The sequence below is a fragment of the Nilaparvata lugens genome, chromosome 7 (genome assembly GCF_014356525.2).
Source record: "Nilaparvata lugens isolate BPH chromosome 7, ASM1435652v1, whole genome shotgun sequence".
Classification (NCBI taxonomy): Eukaryota; Metazoa; Arthropoda; class Insecta; order Hemiptera; family Delphacidae; genus Nilaparvata; species Nilaparvata lugens.
The window spans coordinates 28,088,206-28,110,269 of NC_052510.1; the positions used below are offsets into that span (position 1 = coordinate 28,088,206).

Below are 22,064 nucleotides of genomic sequence, written 5' to 3' on the forward strand. Positions count from 1 at the left end.
TTAAATTTAGTGACTCATGTCATACTACGACCTTACTGACTCTTATGAAATTAATTTTTAATTATTAAACTTTAGATTTTTAAAACATACAATTATTTAAAAAGGGATCTTGTGCTCTATAAATTGGTGGCTGTTCCCGGTGACCTCTGGCAAGCAAGTCTTAGATCTACCCCTATTCTTTTCACGACCATACATTCCGTAATTTTTGAATTGGCATATAATTTAAATATCCACTCTGATTGGTGCTGTCCCTAGCCTCACTACTATGCAATAATATGATTCAATATAGTCTGTGCTAATCTGCTAGGTTACCACATAAAGAGCAAATATTATAGTTTTAATTATTCATTTTTTATCTGTTACATAAACTGGGTACTGTATAGTTTTCAAATTCTTATTTATATAATAAATAATGTATATTTTTGAATTGACTCGCTTTTACCTCTGGTCAGATACTGTATTTTGATTGGTGTATTCTAAAATTACAAATGTATTCATGTGCTGAATAGTAAATATTTCTTTAATATTTTTATTTATTTTATACATTTTGTCCATGGTCATATGACATAATAAATATTTTTGTATTTTCTAAAACGTTTTTTCTTTTACATTGACATGCCATGCATGTTACTAATCCTCTGATCACATTTTAAGCGAATGCTATTTGTATGCAACTAAAAATTTGCCACAGGTGTCTGGCTAATTCTCAATTTATACGGCTTGACCAATTATTTAGGTTGCTGACTAGTAAGTACCAAAGAACCTAACCTCAAAAATTATCATTTTATATTATTAAATAAATAGCAATAACATTTTCCTTTTCATTTGGCTGTTCAAAACTGTAGCCTGGATACCCATTATTATCTAATCTCGAGTTTGTTGACATTGTATCTAGTGATAGCAATATAGCTGTTTGCTTGAGACCTATAAATTCTTTCCATTTAATGATTTTGATAACTTATTCAAAAAATCTCTTACATAAACGCCCCCGAATTTGAATTCAAAATATTTTGAGAATCAACAATGTTTTTAATACAAATTCTTCCTCTTACACATAAACATAACCTAAAAATAACTGCCGAAAACATTTTCATAAATTTTACTACAACTTGCAGACTCTTTCTGCATACGCCCCCCTATTTCTTATCACTACAATAACATTTTCCTTCTTATAAACATAAAAATAGCATACATAAAACATCCAAATTCCAATTCTTTTCTCCTCTACATTAATAAAACATTTTCAAATCTGCCACTCGCGCTCGGCAGTAATACCAACTGACTTCATCACAACATCAACATCTGACTTCTCATACAATAAATTTCTTTCAAAATACATTCAGGTAAAGTTATTGGGCTCATACATTATTTATAATTTTTAGGTCTCACTTATTCTAATGACATTTTCTAGATACAGGTACAATTTTTGCTATGCTATATTCTTTGGTCTTTGGTTCTACAACTTGAGGTAACTAGATTCGCTTGAAGGCTTTGGTAACTACATATAAATAATAATAATAAATATAAAACATCTAAATAAATATATATAAACATTAATTGACAATAAATGACAAAAATAACATTGGGAACAATTTCACTTTACATTGACATATTATGTTTAACAGAGCTACATGCTTTTGATTTGGTTGGCATTAGTAATCTACTGAACTTCTTCTCCACTTTCATTACATCACACTTTATCATCGTTCGGTTCCAGTTAACCTAACTTTTGCAATTTTTCACATTTAAAGGTAATTATCTCACTTTATTTCAATTATTCTACCTTGTGGCCTTTTTTAATCGATACATAGGAAGAAAACAAATAATTCAGAACTATTCTCTGATTTGTTGCAGGTTTCTATCAGCTTGGGCAGATTAAATGCAAATTTGGTGACATGAGGTGAAGATCAGATATTAAATTTATTTAGGTAGGTCAGTATTTGGCTGATAATATTGTTTTTATTTGCTTTCTTATCATATTTGCTTCAAATTCGATGATATTGCTTGTGAAATTTTTGTAGTTATCTGGTTTCTTCTTGTGTTAGTTGTTGCTTGTAGATAATTGATGTGGGTGGTTAGGTTATCTGCTATCCCTTTGCTATTGATAGATGAGGCCGTCCTATTGATAATTTTTCCTTCATAAATTTAAAGCCCCGGTATCTTGTATACTTCTTCAAATAACTCCTTGCTCCTTTCCTTTAATAGACTAATAATTTCTATTAATTGATCCAAAGCTTTCCATTTATTTTCTTTCAATAGTATCCACATAGTTTCTTTATCAACAACCTTAATCATATCAGGAAACAATTTCGTAAAACAAGATTTCTCATAGGCAATAAGTTTCTTCAATAATATTATCCTCTTCATTATATCATTTACATCACAATTTTTAACAAACATCACAGCATTAACAACAAACAATTTCACCATACAAGATTTCCATCAGTCAACAAATTCCTTCAACAACGGCATCATCACTTTTAGTATCATTTTAATATTGCAATTTTTATCAAATATCACAGCCATTCATATAATAAACATAGAACCATAAATTAAACATTTCATTATCTTGTTCAAAATATAACCTCTTAGCACATAATCAGGTACTTTCACTTTCCATGTATAATTCATCAACTCCTTCCATTTCATAAACCACATTTCTTCATCATCCATTAATTTCTCCAGACAATTTATTCCCTTATAATCCAGGTCGTAATTCTTATTTAATTCTTCTTTGATTTTTAGCCTATTCCCTCTACACATCCTATATTCGCGGTCATGATGATAAGCAGCTTTCTTGAATTTTATATGCCGCGGATGAATGCCGTCGGTCCCCGCATGCATTCCATCCTGGTGTCGGTCGTCCGGTGTCCACCTCGGATCAAAATTTGCCAGGCTATTGGATAGGACGCAGGGGGCCAATCGAGTTTCCAGCACGCTCTCCAGACCTTAAACCACTGGATTTCTTCTTGTGGGGCACAGTAAAAGATGAGGTGTACAAACGTAAACCACGTAACCTAGACATTCTTTGGAATGAGATTCAAGCAGTGTGTAGAGAAATCTCATTGGACGTTTTGATACGATGTACAGAATCAGTGGTGACTCGTATTCAGAATTGTATTGATGCTGCAGGTCACCAATTTGAACAGTATTAACATTTGTTATTTATGTTTCATTTACATTGGACTTTCTGCTTTCTATTTTCCTGAAATTTAACTTTGTAGAACGGTAAATAAATTTTCTATGAAAGTTCAAAGTGTGTATACATTTTTTTGAAGCACCCGGTACTTATAAATATCTTTATGAATAACATCAATACTTTCCATTCAATCAATGCTGGCAGTTTAAAGTGATTACCACAACAAAGATTGATGAGCTCGAGCTCTAGAGATGAAACTAGTTTACTAGGATAACAGAGCCATTTTAAAGAAATTAATTTTAATGAGTATTAGATTTGTTATATATGTATGGGGAAATGAGAATAACATCGAGGTACCCTTTCTATATTCTATTGCATGAAACACAAAATGTGTGCATTTCGTTAGAGGACAGATGTGGCAAGTGTCAAAATACTCAGGAAAATTCCTGAATTTTCATGAGTAGAATAGACTTCAACATAATTCCTGCATTCTATCTACAGGAAAGACTATACAGATCGATAGGTCATTGAAGTTCTATTTTTCAAGTCATACTTCAATATTTATTACCAATAAAAATTTTGAAGTGCTCTCCTGAAAAATTGTATTTGAACTAAGCCATCGATCTATTCCATCACAGTTGGAAATTGAACGAGCTTACCGAGTTTGCACTGATAACTAGAGGCTCGAGTCGTTGTCCGTTAGCATTCCATAATGACTGTAAAGGTTAAACATGTAATCCTTGATGTTATTACTTACCAGTATGTATAACAGCATGCTTGCGCAGATCGGAGCGATAGGTGAATGCCTTATTGCATGTGGGGCAGTGGAACGGCTTAACCTGGTCGTGTAGGGTGACGTGTTGGGTGAGGCCGCAGCGGTCAGCGAACGTCTCGCCGCAGGTCATGCAGATCAGAGTGCGTGGTCCGGCGTGGTCGCGCCAGTGCATCTTCAGAGCGGCACGGTCGTTAAACGTCGCCTCACAGTAGTCGCACGGGAACGGTGCGTCCTGTCGCAACAGGCAACGCAACCATCAAACGCATCATTCTAAAAAGTTGTACGGCAAGGATGTTGCAAGATGAAAGGCACGGTTGTTGCAAATTGAAGAGTAAGGATGTTGGAAAATGAAAGGCACAATTATTGAAAGATAACAGGCAAAATAATTGAACGACGAAAGGCATTATTGTAAAAATTTGAAGGACAAGATGAAATATGAAAGGCACGGTTGTTGCAAGTTGAAAGATGCCCAACAATAATGATAGAAAACAAACTCTCACAAGCCAAGCTAGGCCCCCATTATTAAGTGATTATATGATAAACCAGTGTACTTTCCCAACTTATAATTCACAATTCAAAAAATACCAATTATTAGTCATCTATGGTCGCAGCTCAACCCAACCAATCGATAAAAAAATTCATTTTTATAGTCTCTGCTTAGTGATGCATCTCAGTAGGCTACATCATCCCGCAACAGCAAGAGCTTTTCATTGATCCATTTATTTTTGGTATTCCCTCCACTTATTATTACTTTTTAATTAATCAACAGACATTATAATGATAATGAAAAGTTTGTATAAGATCTGAATAAATTCCACCAACTACATTGAGATCATTTCCATTATAAACTTCCTGCCAACTTTCTTTTGACCCTTTCTATCCCACTGTTGTTCCTGAACAACATGACTTTCTATGATGTCTATTGAATCAGTGATTGAATGAATCTGCCATCTACTGGCCTTGTTTGAAAGCTACATTAGTCTAGTTTAGTATTATACCACTAGAGAGCACTCAAATGCAGTCTAATTTCTGAAAAAGCAGCTGTCATATCCAATTGTACCAACACTTCAATGTGACAATTTTCTTCGGTTTTTATATTTTTTTATAAAATTCTAAAGAACTGAAAATAAGAATAAAAAATATCCATATAATTGTTTATTATTTCATGATGAAATATCAGTCATAGGAATAGAAACTTGAACAAAAATATCATTTATATTCAAAATTTTATGTCTGTTGTTTTAGAACAACATTGGGCCGTTAGAGGAGTCACATGTGAGGAGACTTTGAGGTTATGTTATTGTGTTTCTCTCAGTTTTCAAACGCGTTCGTGGAGTTATTGTTTATTGAATTATTGTGGATGATTGTTTTTCGTTATAATGTACAAAATCTTGGATAATGAAGATTTAGACAAACTCATGAATCTTCCTGAAGATGAGTTGAATAGTTTTTTAGAAATCAAGATACCGGACAGTAATATTATTGCTGATCCTCTACAAGAGAATGTACAGGTAAGATTCTCTCCAATTTATTTTCAAAAGTCTGTTTTACCTGTGCAATCTAAATCATTACCTGAGTCAGCAGTCCTGTATTACAGGACTCATTGGTATGAAAGCAAATAGCCTAAAGCTACGTTTACACTATATGTAGTTGTACACTATAGTACATTATACATTACATTATAGTAGTGTACACTATATGTAGCTGGGGAGCTATATGAAATTTGAGCTACATATAGCTCTGCTATAAGGAGATCTATGCAAATTTCATGTAGCAGAGCTACATATAGTTTGGAATAAACCACTATTCACTGCTTAGTTATCCCAACCAGATGCCAAAGAAGAATGTACGTAGTTCTTGCAGCAGCCACTGCTTTCGGCGAAGCTACTGTGATGCTTTCAGCACAGAGAAGAGAGAGAATATATTGGATAATATTGTAAATTTTGGATAGCTCATTTTCTGCTATATAGCTGAGAAAATAGGCTCAACTGCTATATAGCATATCTCCAAAGTCACTCTTTGAACTTGTAGCAGAGCTTTATAGCTGAGCTACATGTAGCTCTGCTACATAGTGTAACCTAGCTTCATAATTCCCTTTTCCTCCAGACACTGGAAGAAATATTGGGCACGAACATGGGTATTTTGCAAAACAAGGAAGCTGTGTAAGACTGGGTACACCAAGGTGTATTACACAAAATGTGGAGTACGTCTTTGCTCAGTCCCAAACAGAATGTGCTTCAATGATTACCATAGATAAAATAAAAAAATCCAATAGGCTACAAGGAACAACTTGTTCTACAAAATAGTAAATATGATAAAGTAGTAGATGTAGTAAAGTAGTAAATTTATAATATGATAAACCCCAATTTCCAGTTTTTAGTTTGTTTCATATTATGTAAGTATGTATCAGTTAGATATGAACATAATAAATAAGTTAGTAACCAAAATATAGTTTTAAAAAAGTAGGAAATTTATGATATTTAGAACCTTATTTTCAGTTTCAATTTCACGTTTTTATATTATGTAAATATGTATCAGTTATGAATATAATAAATAAGTTATTCACCAAAATCTGGTACTGTGTATCACATTTTTGAGAATCCATTTTACTACTCTTGAGAATTTTATTATATGACTTTCATTGTTATAATGTTGAAATCAAGAAAAAATTATTGATTAGGAATGATTCCATAATGAAATCATTCACCTTTCCTTGAATAAAGCATGATGAAAGTACCATTGATTTTTCTAATGCAAAACCAAAATTTTTTACTATATGTATTTGAAATGACCCAAATGTCCCAATGTTGTTTTAAAACAACAAACCCCTAGGGGCCCCTGGAGGGTGAGAAAAATTTGGGGAAAATTATTTTCTAATTTTTAAGAGTGTTTTGAAACATAAAAACACCAGAATAATTTGTTCATCTTGTTTTTTCATAAATTGGGATAGAAAGGGTTAATGCATATTTAGACAAACCAGGGTTTTTAGAGGAGTTTTTACGTCTCTTGGCTGCCGCAACCGCGTTTACGTAATAGAATAATGCTTGTAGATACACTGTAGATATTTCTGTCAGCTATTGCCGTTTTAAATGACTAAGAGCTGCCACTATTATGAACCATGCTACAAGATAAAATAGAATACAGCAAATTTTATAGAATAAAGCATTACTTGACATTGAAAAATATAGAGCAGCAAAGAATATAATAGTGTACAGGATGGAATGAATCAGAAAAAAATGAAATACAGCCACAAATAAGAGGAATAGTTTACAAAAAGATAACTAAATACAAAAATCCTTACCAATGAAAAATAAAGTCATACAAAACGAAAACATCTCTTTAATGAACTTGGTAGTAATCCTGAAAAAATGAAAAGCAAAAATAAAAATGAAACAATGTAAAGGTTGAATAAAATGATAGTGCTTTATGCAATTACAAATATTGAAATAACATCAACGACAGAAAATGGATAAGAAATAATGGTTAGATGGAAAATATTTAGTTTTAGTAGTGAATAGTTGAAGAAGAAGAAGAAGAAAGAAAGTGAAGTAGTTGAATACTTCAATCAGCAGTACTGTAGAAAAATAAAATAAATAAATAATTGCCTTTATTGATCAAAAATATATTTTACTAGCAGGGTACCCGTGCTTCGCTACGGGAATTGAATGCTCAGCTTATTTTTGTAAAATATTTATAACCTGAATTCTACCAAAGCCCTTATAATCGTTTTTGAGATCCATCATATAAACAAAAATTGCTTGCTGAATATAACTTGAATAATAAATTAATATAGTCTCGACACTGTCATAGAATTTTGTATCCAAAAAGGTGCTCTCCCTCGATGAAAATGTTATTATATATAGGACCGTTTCAAGTTTCATTCAAATACATTTCTATAATACTTAGTTACCCAAAAATCGTTGTCAGTAAGAGTGTGATGATTAGTTGCGTTGCTATCACCTCAGTTTGAACAACACATTCAACTCTGTTGAAATATACATTCAACTGCGTATTTTAAAAAGCAATCGAAAGTTAGCGATGCCTTATGGTGTCACCCAGTGGCTCTTATGCACTCATCTTGACATCAGGGAATATTTTTATTGAATCAGGCAATGTTTTCAAATTATATTGCTAAATGTTATAGCCACAGCTAATAATTTTCTCTGTTTAGTTTTCAACAAACGATGGAAATTTCTGTTTCAATAAGCTGCCACTTGGATGATCAATTTTTCCTCTCAAGTTATCTCAGAGATGAGACTGAGCTCAATTTTTTGTATCACGGACCTACTATTTGCTAGGAGCATCTTATGATCTGCCCTCTATCGGTAATAAATAAAGAAATTAGGCCACAGCTTGGCATGAAAATTATTGAGTCCAATCATTTGAATTATTAATTGATGTGTTGTAAGTGCTCTGTAGAATAGTACCGTAGACTAATTGCAGCGAATTTTGTGGAATATTGGGCGGGGCTTAAGAGTCGACCTCGACTTTATCCATTGGCAATTAATATTTCTCGTTGACAGTTATCAAATCAGCAGTGCTCATGTTATTTTTGCTTTTGCTTGATGCAATTGAAAATAGAATTCCAAATCAAGTTTATTTGGAATTGTTTGACTCTGGTATCAATGGATCTCTTGCTTATTCTGGAATTTCTGGCATAGCCTATCGCTTAAGCTGGTTTACACAGAAGTTATTGACAAAATGTTGATAACTTAATCCTTATGGATTCTATTAGATTGAATGGAACTTGACTAACACATATGTTCATCAAATGTTCACATTTTGTTAATAGCTTTGGTGTAAACGCAGCTTTACTCTTCGTTTCACTTATTCAAAAGTGTAAAAGCAGCCAATCCACTGATTCTTTCTTCCATGGAAGTTCATTTATATATAAGAGTCCATTCATAATAATTAGTCTAACATTCAATGTGGCTGATTTCTCATGTCCTAAACCTAACTACCAAAAATATTAAAGTAGGAATTTTTAAGTGGACATTTTAAAGTTAATTTGAATAATTCTGAATAGAGTTTATTCAATCACTTTGATTATTGGCTACCATTATAAGATTTCTTTCTTTAATCTTAGCTTGAAACCAAAAGCTTACGGATGAAAATTTGAATGTAAATTAACATATAACTTAATTTAATTTCTATCTAAATTGAGAACTTGAGTATTTACTTGTCATTCATTAATATAAATATCAATAGGTTTGTCTTGTGTCATGTAATGACATCAATATCGGGGACCCAGCTTCGCTCTGGAGTACAAAAGCATAAAATATTTATTATAAAAGAAGAAATTATAATATAATTCATAGTTCATACAGAAATGTTCTATCTAATCACAGTAGATTGAGATTAATTCCCAGAGGAATGCAAAAATTCCCCTCACAAAGGCCCGGTTGCACAAAAGCCGGTTGAATTTTAATCCTGTTTAATTTCACGTGAACCAAATCAGAGAAGACCATTTCAGAAAGATGGATCTACTGGAATTTATCAGGATTGAAAATAATCCGGCTTTTTTGCAACCGGCACTAAGTACCTGATTTAATGATTACAAAAGTTCAACAGCTGAGTATTAATTTTGACACAGTCCCACACACATGAACTCGCTCACTCATTTCCATCATCAACAGACGACGAAATAATTATTATCAGCTGTTTTTTGAAGGATGAATAATAATTATCCTTTCAATGTCCTTCAGCGAGTTTTCCCAGGGATGAGACCTAGTGCAATCGAATTTTTATATCATCAACCTACTATGCTCTGAACTTCGTGAGAATTGTTAGAGCCGTTTTCGAGATCCGGTAAAATACAATCATATAAACATCTAAATATCTAAACATCCAAACATCTGAACATTCCAAACATACAAACTGAAATTGCTCCTTTAATAGTATAGGATGAAAGGAAATAGGACCAGCTGATGGAATATTATGTTTTTTTTTGATATAGTTTTTAGCTGATTTTGAAACATGGAAATATCAGGTCCAGTAGCTCAAAAGCTAGTTCAATTTCAATTGTGATTAAATTCCATGAGAACTAATCAGAGCAGGGTTTTTTTTAATAGAAGGCTTCTCTGATTGGTTCTAGTGGTATTTGGTCCGGATTAGGAATTAACAGACAGGACAACTGGCTCTCTCAAGGCCATGGCTGCGTAGAAACATAGAGCAACAGAGGAACCAATACAACAGAAGCTGAAGAAATTAGTCGCATTTCTATCACCTCACAATAAACATCAATTCAACTACCATATGTTTGGAGAGATCGATTTTAAATTTCTTATGCTATCATCCGGTCACTTTCTGAATCTATTCTTCCAGATGTTCCATGAATACTACAATGTTTTAAAATAAGGTCGCTAAAATTGGTAACTCAACTACAGCTATTATAATCTTTTTCATTTGCTCACACTTTCTTTCTCACGTTTTCAACAGGGTATGGAAACCCTGTTCCAAAATGTATTTTTTATCGCAAACGTACTCTATTCCTGATTTAATAAAAAAAATGTTAGAGGCGTTCTCGAGAACCGTCAGACATACTTACATAATTATCTGCAAACACACATATTAGTCCAGTTACTATATACATTGGTGCATGCAATTTATATTGTAGTTCTGATTTTTTAATATATTATTTGGGTACATAAGAGAAGTCCAGAACCAATTTCTTCATGCAAAATTTCCTTGTGCTAGATACAGAGTGGCCCAAAAACCTCGTATTTTCGGCTCATTTTCCAGTTTTCAACTATTTCTGCCAAATCTCGTAATCGGACAGAAAAATTTACTCTCGCCTTTTTTTCAGATTATAAAATTCTGAATAAAATGAGATCATTCGGAACTTTCTACCTCCAATGAGTACTGAGTTATAATTTTTCAAAAATGAGTGAAATTTGAAAAAAAAATCAATTTTGATGAATTTTAGTTATTGATCAACAATATCTTTCGATTGTTACCATTTAGATGTATAATTCAAAATCCCTCTGGGCGTATTTTTGTGCTCTACAATCTGAGATCAGGTAGAGCGCTCTATCTCATATAGATTTCCAGGTACACCTGACAACAATGCTCCTTGTATTGTGAAAAACACCACATTTTCAGCTACAACCATCATCACCAACTACATAGCCTTCACATTGATATTTCGCACAATGACATAAGTTCATAAGATTATGTTCTATGAGAATCACCCGTTAGATGCACTTCATTTCAGTATTTCCTAGTGGAGAGGCGCGCTCAAGGACACCTCAATGATCAAAATTTCAAACACCTATAACTTCTGACACAATGCTCAGATTTCAACTTACTACACTTCATTCTTCTCGGCTTGTCAAGGCGGTCCAAAATGATGCCTCATGAATCAAATTTGGTCGAAAAGTGGAAAATTTATTGTTGAGCTAAAGCCCATATTCAATGACACAAAAAATGGCCAATTTCTATATTCAAAGCTCCATGTCTTCTGATGAAATTTCCAAATCAAGTGAGGATGTGAAAATTGTCCCCCTCTACCCACTCCAATAAATAATACTTTCAATTACAATACCATTCGAAAGTTACAGAAGATTTCAAAAATGGCGATTTCAGTTTTTACATTTTTCCGTGATTTTACTTGATCAAGAGTTTCTAAAACGAGTCTGATACATCATTGAAACTCTCGATTGATTCCAATTTGTAGATAAATTCATCCTCTACGAGCACAGTTGTCTAAAATCAATCTTGAATCACTTTTCACTATCTTAGTACTGCCAAAATCGTCAATATGATAAAAATATCTACGATTTCCGGATTCTTTTCAACAATCAAATCTCACTCTACGAAAATATTTTTCCATAAATTGTTTACAGCAGATGAAATAGGAAATTCTATTGTACATTTCAAGATCAAGAAATGATTTTTATAATAAGGGGTTACCGAGATACATAGCTTTGAATATAGAAATTGGCCTTTTTTGTGTCTTTGAATATGGGCTTTAGTACACTCAACAATAAATTTTCCACTTTTCGACCAAATTTGATTTATGAGGCATCATTTTGGACAGCCTTGACAAGCCGAGAACAATAAAGTGTAGTAAGTTGAAATCTGAGCATTGTGTCAGAAGTTATAGGTGTTGGAAATTTTGATCCTTGAGGTGTCCTTGAGCGCGCCTCTCCACTAGGAAATACTGAAATGAAGTGCATCTAACGGGTGATTCTCATAGAACATAATCTTATGAGCTTATGTCATTGTGCGAAATATCAATGTGAAGGCTATGTAGTTGGTGATGATGGTTGTAGCTGAAAATGAGGTGTTTTTCACAATACAAGGAGCATTGTTGTTGTCAGGTGTACCTGGAAATCTATATGAGATAGAGCGCTCTACCTGATCTCAGATTGTAGAGCACAAAAATACGCCCAGAGGGATTTTGAATTATACATCTAAATGGTAAAAATCGGAAGATATTGTTGATCAAAAACTAAATTTATCAAAATTGATTTTTTCTTCAAATTTCACTCATTTTTGAAAAATCATAACTCAGTACTCATTGGAGGTAGAAAGTTCCGAATTATCTCATTTTATTCAGAATTTTATAATCTGAAAAAAGGCGAGAGTAAATTTTTTTGTCCGATTACGAGATTTGGCAGAAATAGTTGAAAACTGGAAAATGAGCCGTAAATACGAGGTTTTTGTCAAACATAATTGAAATCGAAAATAATAACAGCTGGCATAAAAATCAAAAAAGGCAATCATATTATTATTATTTTGAAATCGAAACAGTAGCTATCATCTTATCTCCATCTGATCTAATATAAACAAATTATAATAAGATTCAATGTGTCAGTATTATTTGAACGAGGAGCATTGTTGCTATTAATGAGGTATACTGACAGTTTCAAGTGAATATCAACGAACTTTTATGCATTATTCTCCAATATTTTTATCAAAAGCTACCTTTTATTTTCTTTGGTAACACAACTAGTGTTTCGAAATAATTGATTCATGGGAAAAGCGCCTTACTTCTATGGAAGATATTTTTACATTAGGAAAAGCAACAACAGCTATTCGGCAGTTTTAATAAATAACCCCTTTCTTTCGCCAAGTTAACCTTCCGGTGGGCGCGTCCTTGAAACTTGCATGAGTGGGCGCGTAGCAGCACTGAGTGCTGCCTCTGAAATATCCTAGTTTCTAAGCCTCATACAGCTCAGGCTAGGAGAAAAAGGATGTTTATATCATAAAAAGTAATTTTACAATCAATTTGGATTATTGTAGTCATATCTTGAACATGTTATACTATTTTTCAATAATGATATACTGGAAATTGTTACTCACTGAATTGAATACGAATACTGATTACATTAAAATAATAATTTTATTTCAGCTATTGTCAAAATATCAAAAAACATCATACAAGGCACATATAATAATTGATAATGAAACTTGAAAGAATTGGGATTGTCTCTTAGAAAATAACATATATGAATATTTGAAAATTAGGAACACAGATTGCTGCCTGTAGGACGTGTCTATGAGTTTGTCTTCAACTCACGACTGAAACAATCAATGTAAACAACATCTAGCATGTGGATTGTATTACCAATGTTGGCAACTGTAGGTACTGAATGTCCTAACTTTGTAAAATGAATGTCATCCTACTTATTACAAGAACAATTACTTGGCAGCACGGAGTGCTGCTACGCGCCCACCGGAAGGTTAAATTCTGGCCGAATTTCCTCATTCTTTGCACACAGATTCCATAACGGACACTTCTGAAGTTTTAAAAATTCTCTCCATTCATCATACTGAATAATTAAAATTCCATCAAAATTTTTTAAGCTGTTCACGCGATCTGTCAGATATACAAACAAAATTAGTCTTGATGGAATAGGATCAATTGATAGAACTCCCGTCATAAAAGTTTTTTTTATGAAACATAAAAATTATCTATACTCCCAGGAATAGAAATAAAAATATTTTTTCTTATATTCATATTCTAATATTTATAAATCTGATTACCCTTTTTGAAATTATTCAACACGACATGTTTCGGCTATAAATAATGCCATTATCAAGTGATTTTAAAATAAATCTCTATCTATAAAAGGCTAAGCCCCGACAGACTGAAATCACACCACAGCCCAAACTACTGAGCCTACAAACTTGAAATCTCTATCTATAAAAGGCTAAGCCCCGACAGACTGAAATCACACCACAGCCCAAACTACTGAGCCTACAACCTTGAAATTTTGCATAATTGTTCATCATAGCCTCAAAACATCCACTAAGAAAGGATTTTCAGAAATTTGCCCCCTTGAGGGAGCTGGGGCCCCCAAAAATGTTGTACTTTTTAACCGCTCATTGCACAGCAAAGTCATGAGGGACCTTTTTGTTCAGCTACGAAAAAAATTAGATCTATGCAGAAAAATTTGGTCGAAAAGTGGAAAATTTATTGTTGAGCTAAAGCCCATATTCAATGACACAAAAAATGGCCAATTTCTATATTCAAAGCTCCATGTCTTCTGATGAAATTTCCAAATCAAGTGAGGATGTGAAAATTGTCCCCCTCTACCCACTCCAATAAATAATACTTTCAATTACAATACCATTCGAAAGTTACAGAAGATTTCAAAAATGGCGATTTCAGTTTTTACATTTTTCCGTGATTTTACTTGATCAAGAGTTTCTAAAACGAGTCTGATACATCATTGAAACTCTCGATTGATTCCAATTTGTAGATAAATTCATCCTCTACGAGCACAGTTGTCTAAAATCAATCTTGAATCACTTTTCACTATCTTAGTACTGCCAAAATCATCAATATGATAAAAATATCTACGATTTCCGGATTCTTTTCAACAATCAAATCTCACTCTACGAAAATATTTTCCATAAATTGTTTACAGCAGATGAAATAGGAAATTCTATTGTACATTTCAAGATCAAGAAATGATTTTTATAATAAGGGGTTACCGAGATACATAGCTTTGAATATAGAAATTGGCCTTTTTTGTGTCTTTGAATATGGGCTTTAGTACACTCAACAATAAATTTTCCACTTTTCGACCAAATTTGATTTATGAGGCATCATTTTGGACAGCCTTGACAAGCCGAGAACAATAAAGTGTAGTAAGTTGAAATCTGAGCATTGTGTCAGAAGTTATAGGTGTTTGAAATTTTGATCCTTGAGGTGTCCTTGAGCGCGCCTCTCCACTAGGAAATACTGAAATGAAGTGCATCTAACGGGTGATTCTCATAGAACATAATCTTATGAGCGTATGTCATTGTGCGAAATATCAATGTGAAGGCTATGTAGTTGGTGATGATGGTTGTAGCTGAAAATGTGGTGTTTTTCACAATACAAGGAGCATTGTTGTCAGGTGTACCTGGAAATCTATATGAGATAGAGCGCTCTACCTGATCTCAGATTGTAGAGCACAAAAATACGCCCAGAGGGATTTTGAATTATACATCTAAATGGTAAAAATCGGAAGATATTGTTGATCAAAAACTAAATTCATCAAAATTGATTTTTTCTTCAAATTTCACTCATTTTTGAAAAATCATAACTCAGTACTCATTGGAGGTAGAAAGTTCCGAATGATCTCATTTTATTCAGAATTTTATAATCTGAAAAAAAGGCTAGAGTAAATTTTTCTGTCCGATTACGAGATTTGGCAGAAATAGCTGAAAACTGGAAAATGAGCCGTAAATACGAGGTTTTTGTCAAACATAATTGAAATCGAAAATAATAACAGCTGGCATAAAAATCAAAAAAGGCAATCATATTATTATTATTTTGAAATCGAAACAGTAGCTATCATCTTATCTCCATCTGATCTAATACAAACAAATTATAATAAGATTCACATCAATGTGTCAGTGTTATTTGAACGAGGAGCATTGTTGCTATTAATGAGGTATACTGACAGTTTCAAGTGAATATCAACGAACTGTTATGCATTATTCTCCAATATTTTTATCAAAAGCTACCTTTTATTTTCTTTGGTAGCACAACTAGTGTTTCGAAATAATTGATTCATGGGAAAAGCGCCTTACTTCCATGGAAGATATTTTTACATTATGAAAAGCAACAACAGCTATTCGGCAGTTTTAATAAATAACCCCTTTCTTTCGCCAAGTTAAATTCTGGCCGAATTTCCTCATTCTTTGCACACAGATTCCATAACGGACACTTCTGAAGTTTTGAAAATTCTCTCCATTCATCATACTGAATAATTAAAATTCCATCAAAATTGTTTAAGCTGTTCACGCGATCTGTCAGATATACAAACAAAATTAGTCTTGATAGAATAGGATCAATTGATAGAACTCCCGTCATAAAAGTTTTTTTTATGAAACATAAAAATTATCTATACTCCCAGGAATAGAAATAAAAATATTTTTTCTTATATTCATATTCTAATATTTATAAATCTGATTACCCTTTTTGAAATTATTCAACACGACATGTTTCGGCTATAAATAATGCCATTATCAAGTGATTTTAAAATAAATCTCTATCTATAAAAGGCTAAGCCCCGACAGACTGAAATCACACCACAGCCCAAACTACTGAGCCTACAAACTTGAAATCTCTATCTATAAAAGGCTAAGCCCCGACAGACTGAAATCACACCACAGCCCAAACTACTGAGCCTACAAACTTGAAATTTTGCATAATTGTTCATCATAGCCTCAAAACATCCACTAAGAAAGGATTTTCAGAAATTTGCCCCCTTGAGGGAGCTGGGGCCCCCCAAAAATGTTGTACTTTTTAACCGCTCATTGCACAGCAAAGTCATGAGGGACCTTTTTGTTCAGCTACGAAAAAAATTAGATCTATGCAGAAAAATTCCGACCAGGAGCAGAGAGGGGTCCAGGAGAGGGCATTTTTTTAAAAATTTTCATGTAAAATCACACAACAGCTCAAACTAATTGGCCAACAGACTTAAAACTTTGCACAAATATTCTTCAAATATGCTAGACGCGCACTAAGAACGGATTTTGAGATATTTTGCCTCTAAGGGTTTCAAAGGATGAAAAAGGATCCTATTTAGTAAGTTTATGAACATGGTAAAGTGAATGCCATATGGAACTGATATAATTGACACATTATATTCTAACATATGTTGTAATCATTGGAAAGCTTAAAATAATTTCAACAATCAGCTGATCGAATTTAATTTTCTGTGGATCGAAAGCGCGAGCTTATTGCCACGTGTTTGTTCCATTGTTGTATGCTTATGCTTGGCCTTCTATCAGCTGTACCGTATATGGAGTCTCATACATTCCGATTAGAACTGAGCACAGAGATTTTCTTTGGTTAGGAGTTTGTTGATAATTATTTTTTTTTCAAATTTTATTGCAAACAAAAAAAAACATTGACAAATTTCTTAATAGACAACAAGATTACAAAAACAAGATGTAAAACATAAACCTACATTTATTTGTAGCATGGCCAGAAAAAGACAAACTTGATTACTATTAGCCGTGAGTTCATTCAATATAACTTATATTTTTGTGTTAATATTTTGTGAACAAAAAGTACGAGTTAATGAGAGATGTGAGTAATTTCTTATATTTGATCTAAATGGTTCATATTGTAGTAGTTTGGGTCACTTCAATCAAAGTTTTTCATTTTGTAGCTAATAAATTTCATACGTATTGATTGTCCATAATGTATCCAGTGTCCATAATGGAAGTGATTGAACTACTCAAAATTATTGGCTTACTGGTCCTTCATAGAATTTATATTATTCCTGGTGATTGAGCCTGTCTTTTTTCAGCGTTGACTATTAATAATAAAGCTTTATTTACAACTAGCTTACCTGGCGATCCGTCCAGTAGTTTTCCAGAAATTGTGATCAGTGAGATAAGAATTTTATAAGTATAGATTAATATTAATTTTTTGGCATTTACTCCATGGATAAAATCCATCCGGGGGAGCAGTAGTAAAGTATTTTTAAAAGTAAAACAAAAAGCCGTAAAATGAATAAAATTGTGTGAAAGTGGACGAGACGTTTGCGATGGAAAATAAGTAGCTAATGGCACATTTATTTTGTCCAAGGAAAGAACATGAATTGAGGACTTTGAACGTCTAAAACGCTTCTGAAACATGTATTGTAGAACGATAGAGTGGTTCTAGAGAATTGTCACATTATAATGATGATAGAAGAGGCTTTTTACCACGTTCGAGAATACACAATTTTCGAGAGTCTAGAGAAGCATAAAAATGGTTCTATGGTTGAAAAATTTTATCAAAACGTTAGTAATAGGAAACAATTTCTAATATATTCACGATCATCATTCAAAGTACACAAAAATTAATTTTAATCGTGCACAACCTTGATATCGATTAGTTTTTAGCAACACATCCGGAAAGCTGTTGGACGTTTGTAGGAATTGATCGATGCATAGATGAACAAATTGATTAATACTGCATTTTGAGTAGGTTTATAACACACATTTTTGGCAAAAAGGAAGATGATTGCACGCACCTGTGTATGAATTAGCTGATGACGATCCAACTGTTGCTGATTGTTGAATGGTTTATTACAAGATGGACAATTGATCAGGTTCGAATCGCCGCCTATCCACCCCATGTTTGATTCCTCTGGCTTTTCTGCTTCTCTGTCATCGATTACACTGAAATATAACAAAAATTCAGAATAACATTAGAGAAATTATACCTATTCTACTAAAGAAAAACTGAGACCATTTTCCATTGATATTAAAGGATGTTTCAAAGTCTATAGAATTACATGGATTGTACAGAGTTTATTTTTTGGTAACATGTGCATTCAATAGAAAAGCATATCAAATTTCAACACATTGTGCATCAATAAAAGTTTAGTTAACGTTTTTAGAAGAAGCCAAATCAATTACTATTGAAAAATAGACAAAATGTTCTGTAAGTCTTTGAAAATGTGACACATAGTTCATAACTTAGTCAGAAAGAAGATATTTATTAGAAAAAAATGCAAATTATAAAATAAAAAACCTTATGCACTCAAACACAGTATCAAGAAAGAAATATATAAATATAATGAATACACTAAGCTTAATAACTTTTGCAAAATGGTCTGCATGGGTAAATGCCTGTGCACAAACCAAAGTTGCTAATTCAGATTCAAACATAGAGGGAGGAAACAATTTTTATGCATTCAGAAGCTTATTGAGACTATTATTAAAATTATTTTGGACGGCTCAAAAATAAGATTATTATTGAAGTGATAATACAGATTATAAGATTATTTATTTCATTGACAATCACAAATCATTATTCAATATAATATGATTGGGAGAAGACAACAGACATAGCCCAAGACTGTCTTTCTCCCAAATTTTGATGAATAAGAGTTTGATAAAAGAATGAGGTTATGATTTATTATTAGCTTCGTTTCCCTCTTTCTGATTATTTTATATATTATTATAGATTATTGTAATAATTGATATTTACAAAATAGAATTATAGTAACCTTTAATTTAAAATATTAAAAAACAAAAATTCAAATTAAAACATAACTACTAGTTTTGATGATCACACCATCGTCAGGTTATGAAAATAAATGTTTACTAATAGTTTTGTTATTTGAAATAAAATCTTTAGGTAAATTATTTTAGCAGCTGCCCCTATCTATCAACTAATTTATTTGAGATTTTTTAGTTTTAAATTTTTTCGAAAATTAGCTTATGATTCTCCATGTGAATGATGTTTAGTATATTATTTTTATTAAGTTTAGAATGTATTATTCTTGGATTTTAGTGCCCGTAAGTTATATGTTCATTAAATCTTGTCTGAAAATTTCTACTTGTCTGTTCAATATACAATTTTTCTCAAATAATTTTGTATACTCCGTTTTTTTTTTAATAAATTATCTTGATCATTTATTTTTGAGAACCTTTGTAAATTACAAAATTAATTGCAGTGATTGTGAAAAATTGTATATTGGACAGACACGTAGAAATTTTCAGACAAGATTTAATGAACATATACGGGCACTAGAATCCAAGAATTATACAACACAAAAATCAGAATTTGCTGAACACCTTCTAAATTCAAACCATAAATACACAAGCATTGAACATAATGAATGTCAATATTAGAATTTGAACATGATAGTGAAAAATTGATTGTGAAAGAGGAATTCCAAATATATTTACTTTCTAAACTTAAAAAAAATAATACCACCCACATGGAGAATCATAACCCAATTTTCGAGAAAAAATGTAGAACTAAAAAATCTGGTGTGGTACACTCACACAACTTTCCTTGCTCATATTTGAAACTACGATCAGACTTCTGTATATGTGTATATATAATTGTTTTCAGAGTACTTTTTCCTTTGTGTAAACTGTGAAATTCGATGATTTTTTTAGTCATCATTTTTTTAAAGTCGTCGAAACATCTGTTCTACAGATGAAATAACTCGACTATGTGTTCTTTTTATGAACTGCGCTACCTACCTACCTCATGCAGGAGAAGGAGGTTACTAAGTTTATTTCTCAAGGATGGGGTGGACCCCCATTAGTTTCCCAGAAATGAGACTCATGCCAGTTGATAGAGCTGATAAATAACTATACAGGGTATGAATTTGAAAAAAATCGGTCAAGTTATTCTGAGAAAATCGTGAAAAACATGTTTTTTTTAGTAATTATCCGCCATTTTTCTCAAGTATATTACGGAGCTCCTGCAATTTTCTCAGAAATGAGACTCATGTCAGTTGGTAGGGCTTATAGATAGCTATCCATAGTATGAATTTAAAGAAAATCGTTAGAGCCGTTTTCAAGAAAACCATGAATAACATGGTTTTTTAGTGATTATCCGCCATTTTTCACAAGAATATTACGGAGCTCCTGCAATTTTCTCAGAAATGAAACTAATGTCAGTTGATAGGGCTTATAAATAGCTATCCATGGTATGAATTTGAAGAAAATCGTTAGAGCCGTTTTCGAAAAAAACGTGAAAAACATGGTTTTTTAGTAATTATCCGCCATTTTGAATTCAATTTTATTGAATTTCTTATTGTCAGATAATGACTAAAAAACCATGTTTTTCACGATTTTCTAGAAAACGGCTCCATCGATTTTTTTCAAATTTATACCATGGATAGCTATTGATAAGCCCTATCAACTGACATGAGGCTCATTTCTGAAAAAATTGCAGGAGCTCCGTAATATTCTTGAGAAAAATGGCGGATAATCACTAAAAAACCATGTTTTTCACGATTTTCTCGAAAACGGCTTTGACGATTTTCTTCAAATTTATACCATGGATAGCTATTTATAAGCTCTATCAACTGACATGAGTCTCCTTTCTGGGGAACCAATGGGGGGTCCACCCCATCCTTGAGAAATGGACTTTGTAACCTCCTTCTCGTGCATGAGGTAGGTAGGTAGCGCAGTTCTTAAAAAGAACACATAGTCGAGATATTTCATATGTAGAACAGCTGTTTTGTGGACTTTAAAAAAATGACGACTAAAAAAAATCATCGAATTTCACAATTTTCACAAAGGAAAAATTACTCTGAAAACAATTATATATACAGAAGTCTGATCGTAGTTTCAAATATCAGCAAGGAAAGTTGTGTGAGTGTACCACACCAGATTTTTTACTTTCCTTGCCCTATTACCATAGGTAAGGAAAGTATTGCTTTCCAAAAAAAATTAAGGTACCCTGATTTCAAGTTTTCTATAAGTTTCAAGTCCCCCTGAGTCCAAAAACATGATTTTTGGGTGTGTGTGTGTGTGTGTGTGTGTGTGTGTGTGTGTGTGTGGTGTGTGTGTGTGTGTGGTGTGTGTGTGTGTGTGTTGTGTGTGTGTGTGTATGTGTGTGTGTGTGTGTGTGTGGTGTGTGTGTGTGTGTGTGTGTGTGTGTATGTCTGTGAACACGATAACTCCATTCCTAATCAACCGATTGACTTGAAATTTTAAACTTAAGGTCCTTATACCATGAGGATCCGACAATAAGAAATTCAATAAAATTCAATTCAAGATGGCGGAAAAAATGGCGGATAATTACTAAAAAACCATGTTTTTCACGTTTTTCTCGAAAACGGCTCTAACGATTTTCTTCAAATTCATACCATGGATAGCTATTTATAAGCCCTATCAACTGACATGAGTCTCATTTCTAGGGAAATTTCAGGAGCTCTGTAATATTCTTGAGAAAAATGT

The 22,064-nt window shown here is 32.7% G+C and overlaps 1 protein-coding gene across 2 annotated transcripts in view; it reads right to left on the reverse strand.

The window, feature by feature from the left end:
- Positions 1-22,064, reverse strand: part of LOC111053142 (zinc finger protein 883) — a 62,202-nt gene that overhangs the window by 28,735 nt on the left and 11,403 nt on the right. For both annotated transcript variants that reach the window (XM_039432434.1, XM_039432433.1), the window contains 2 exons: positions 18,386-18,533; positions 3,897-4,146 (listed from right to left, as the gene is read on the reverse strand). In XM_039432434.1, the coding sequence (XP_039288368.1) occupies positions 3,897-4,146; positions 18,386-18,533 (398 nt within the window). The remainder of the gene's footprint in view (positions 1-3,896; positions 4,147-18,385; positions 18,534-22,064) is intronic.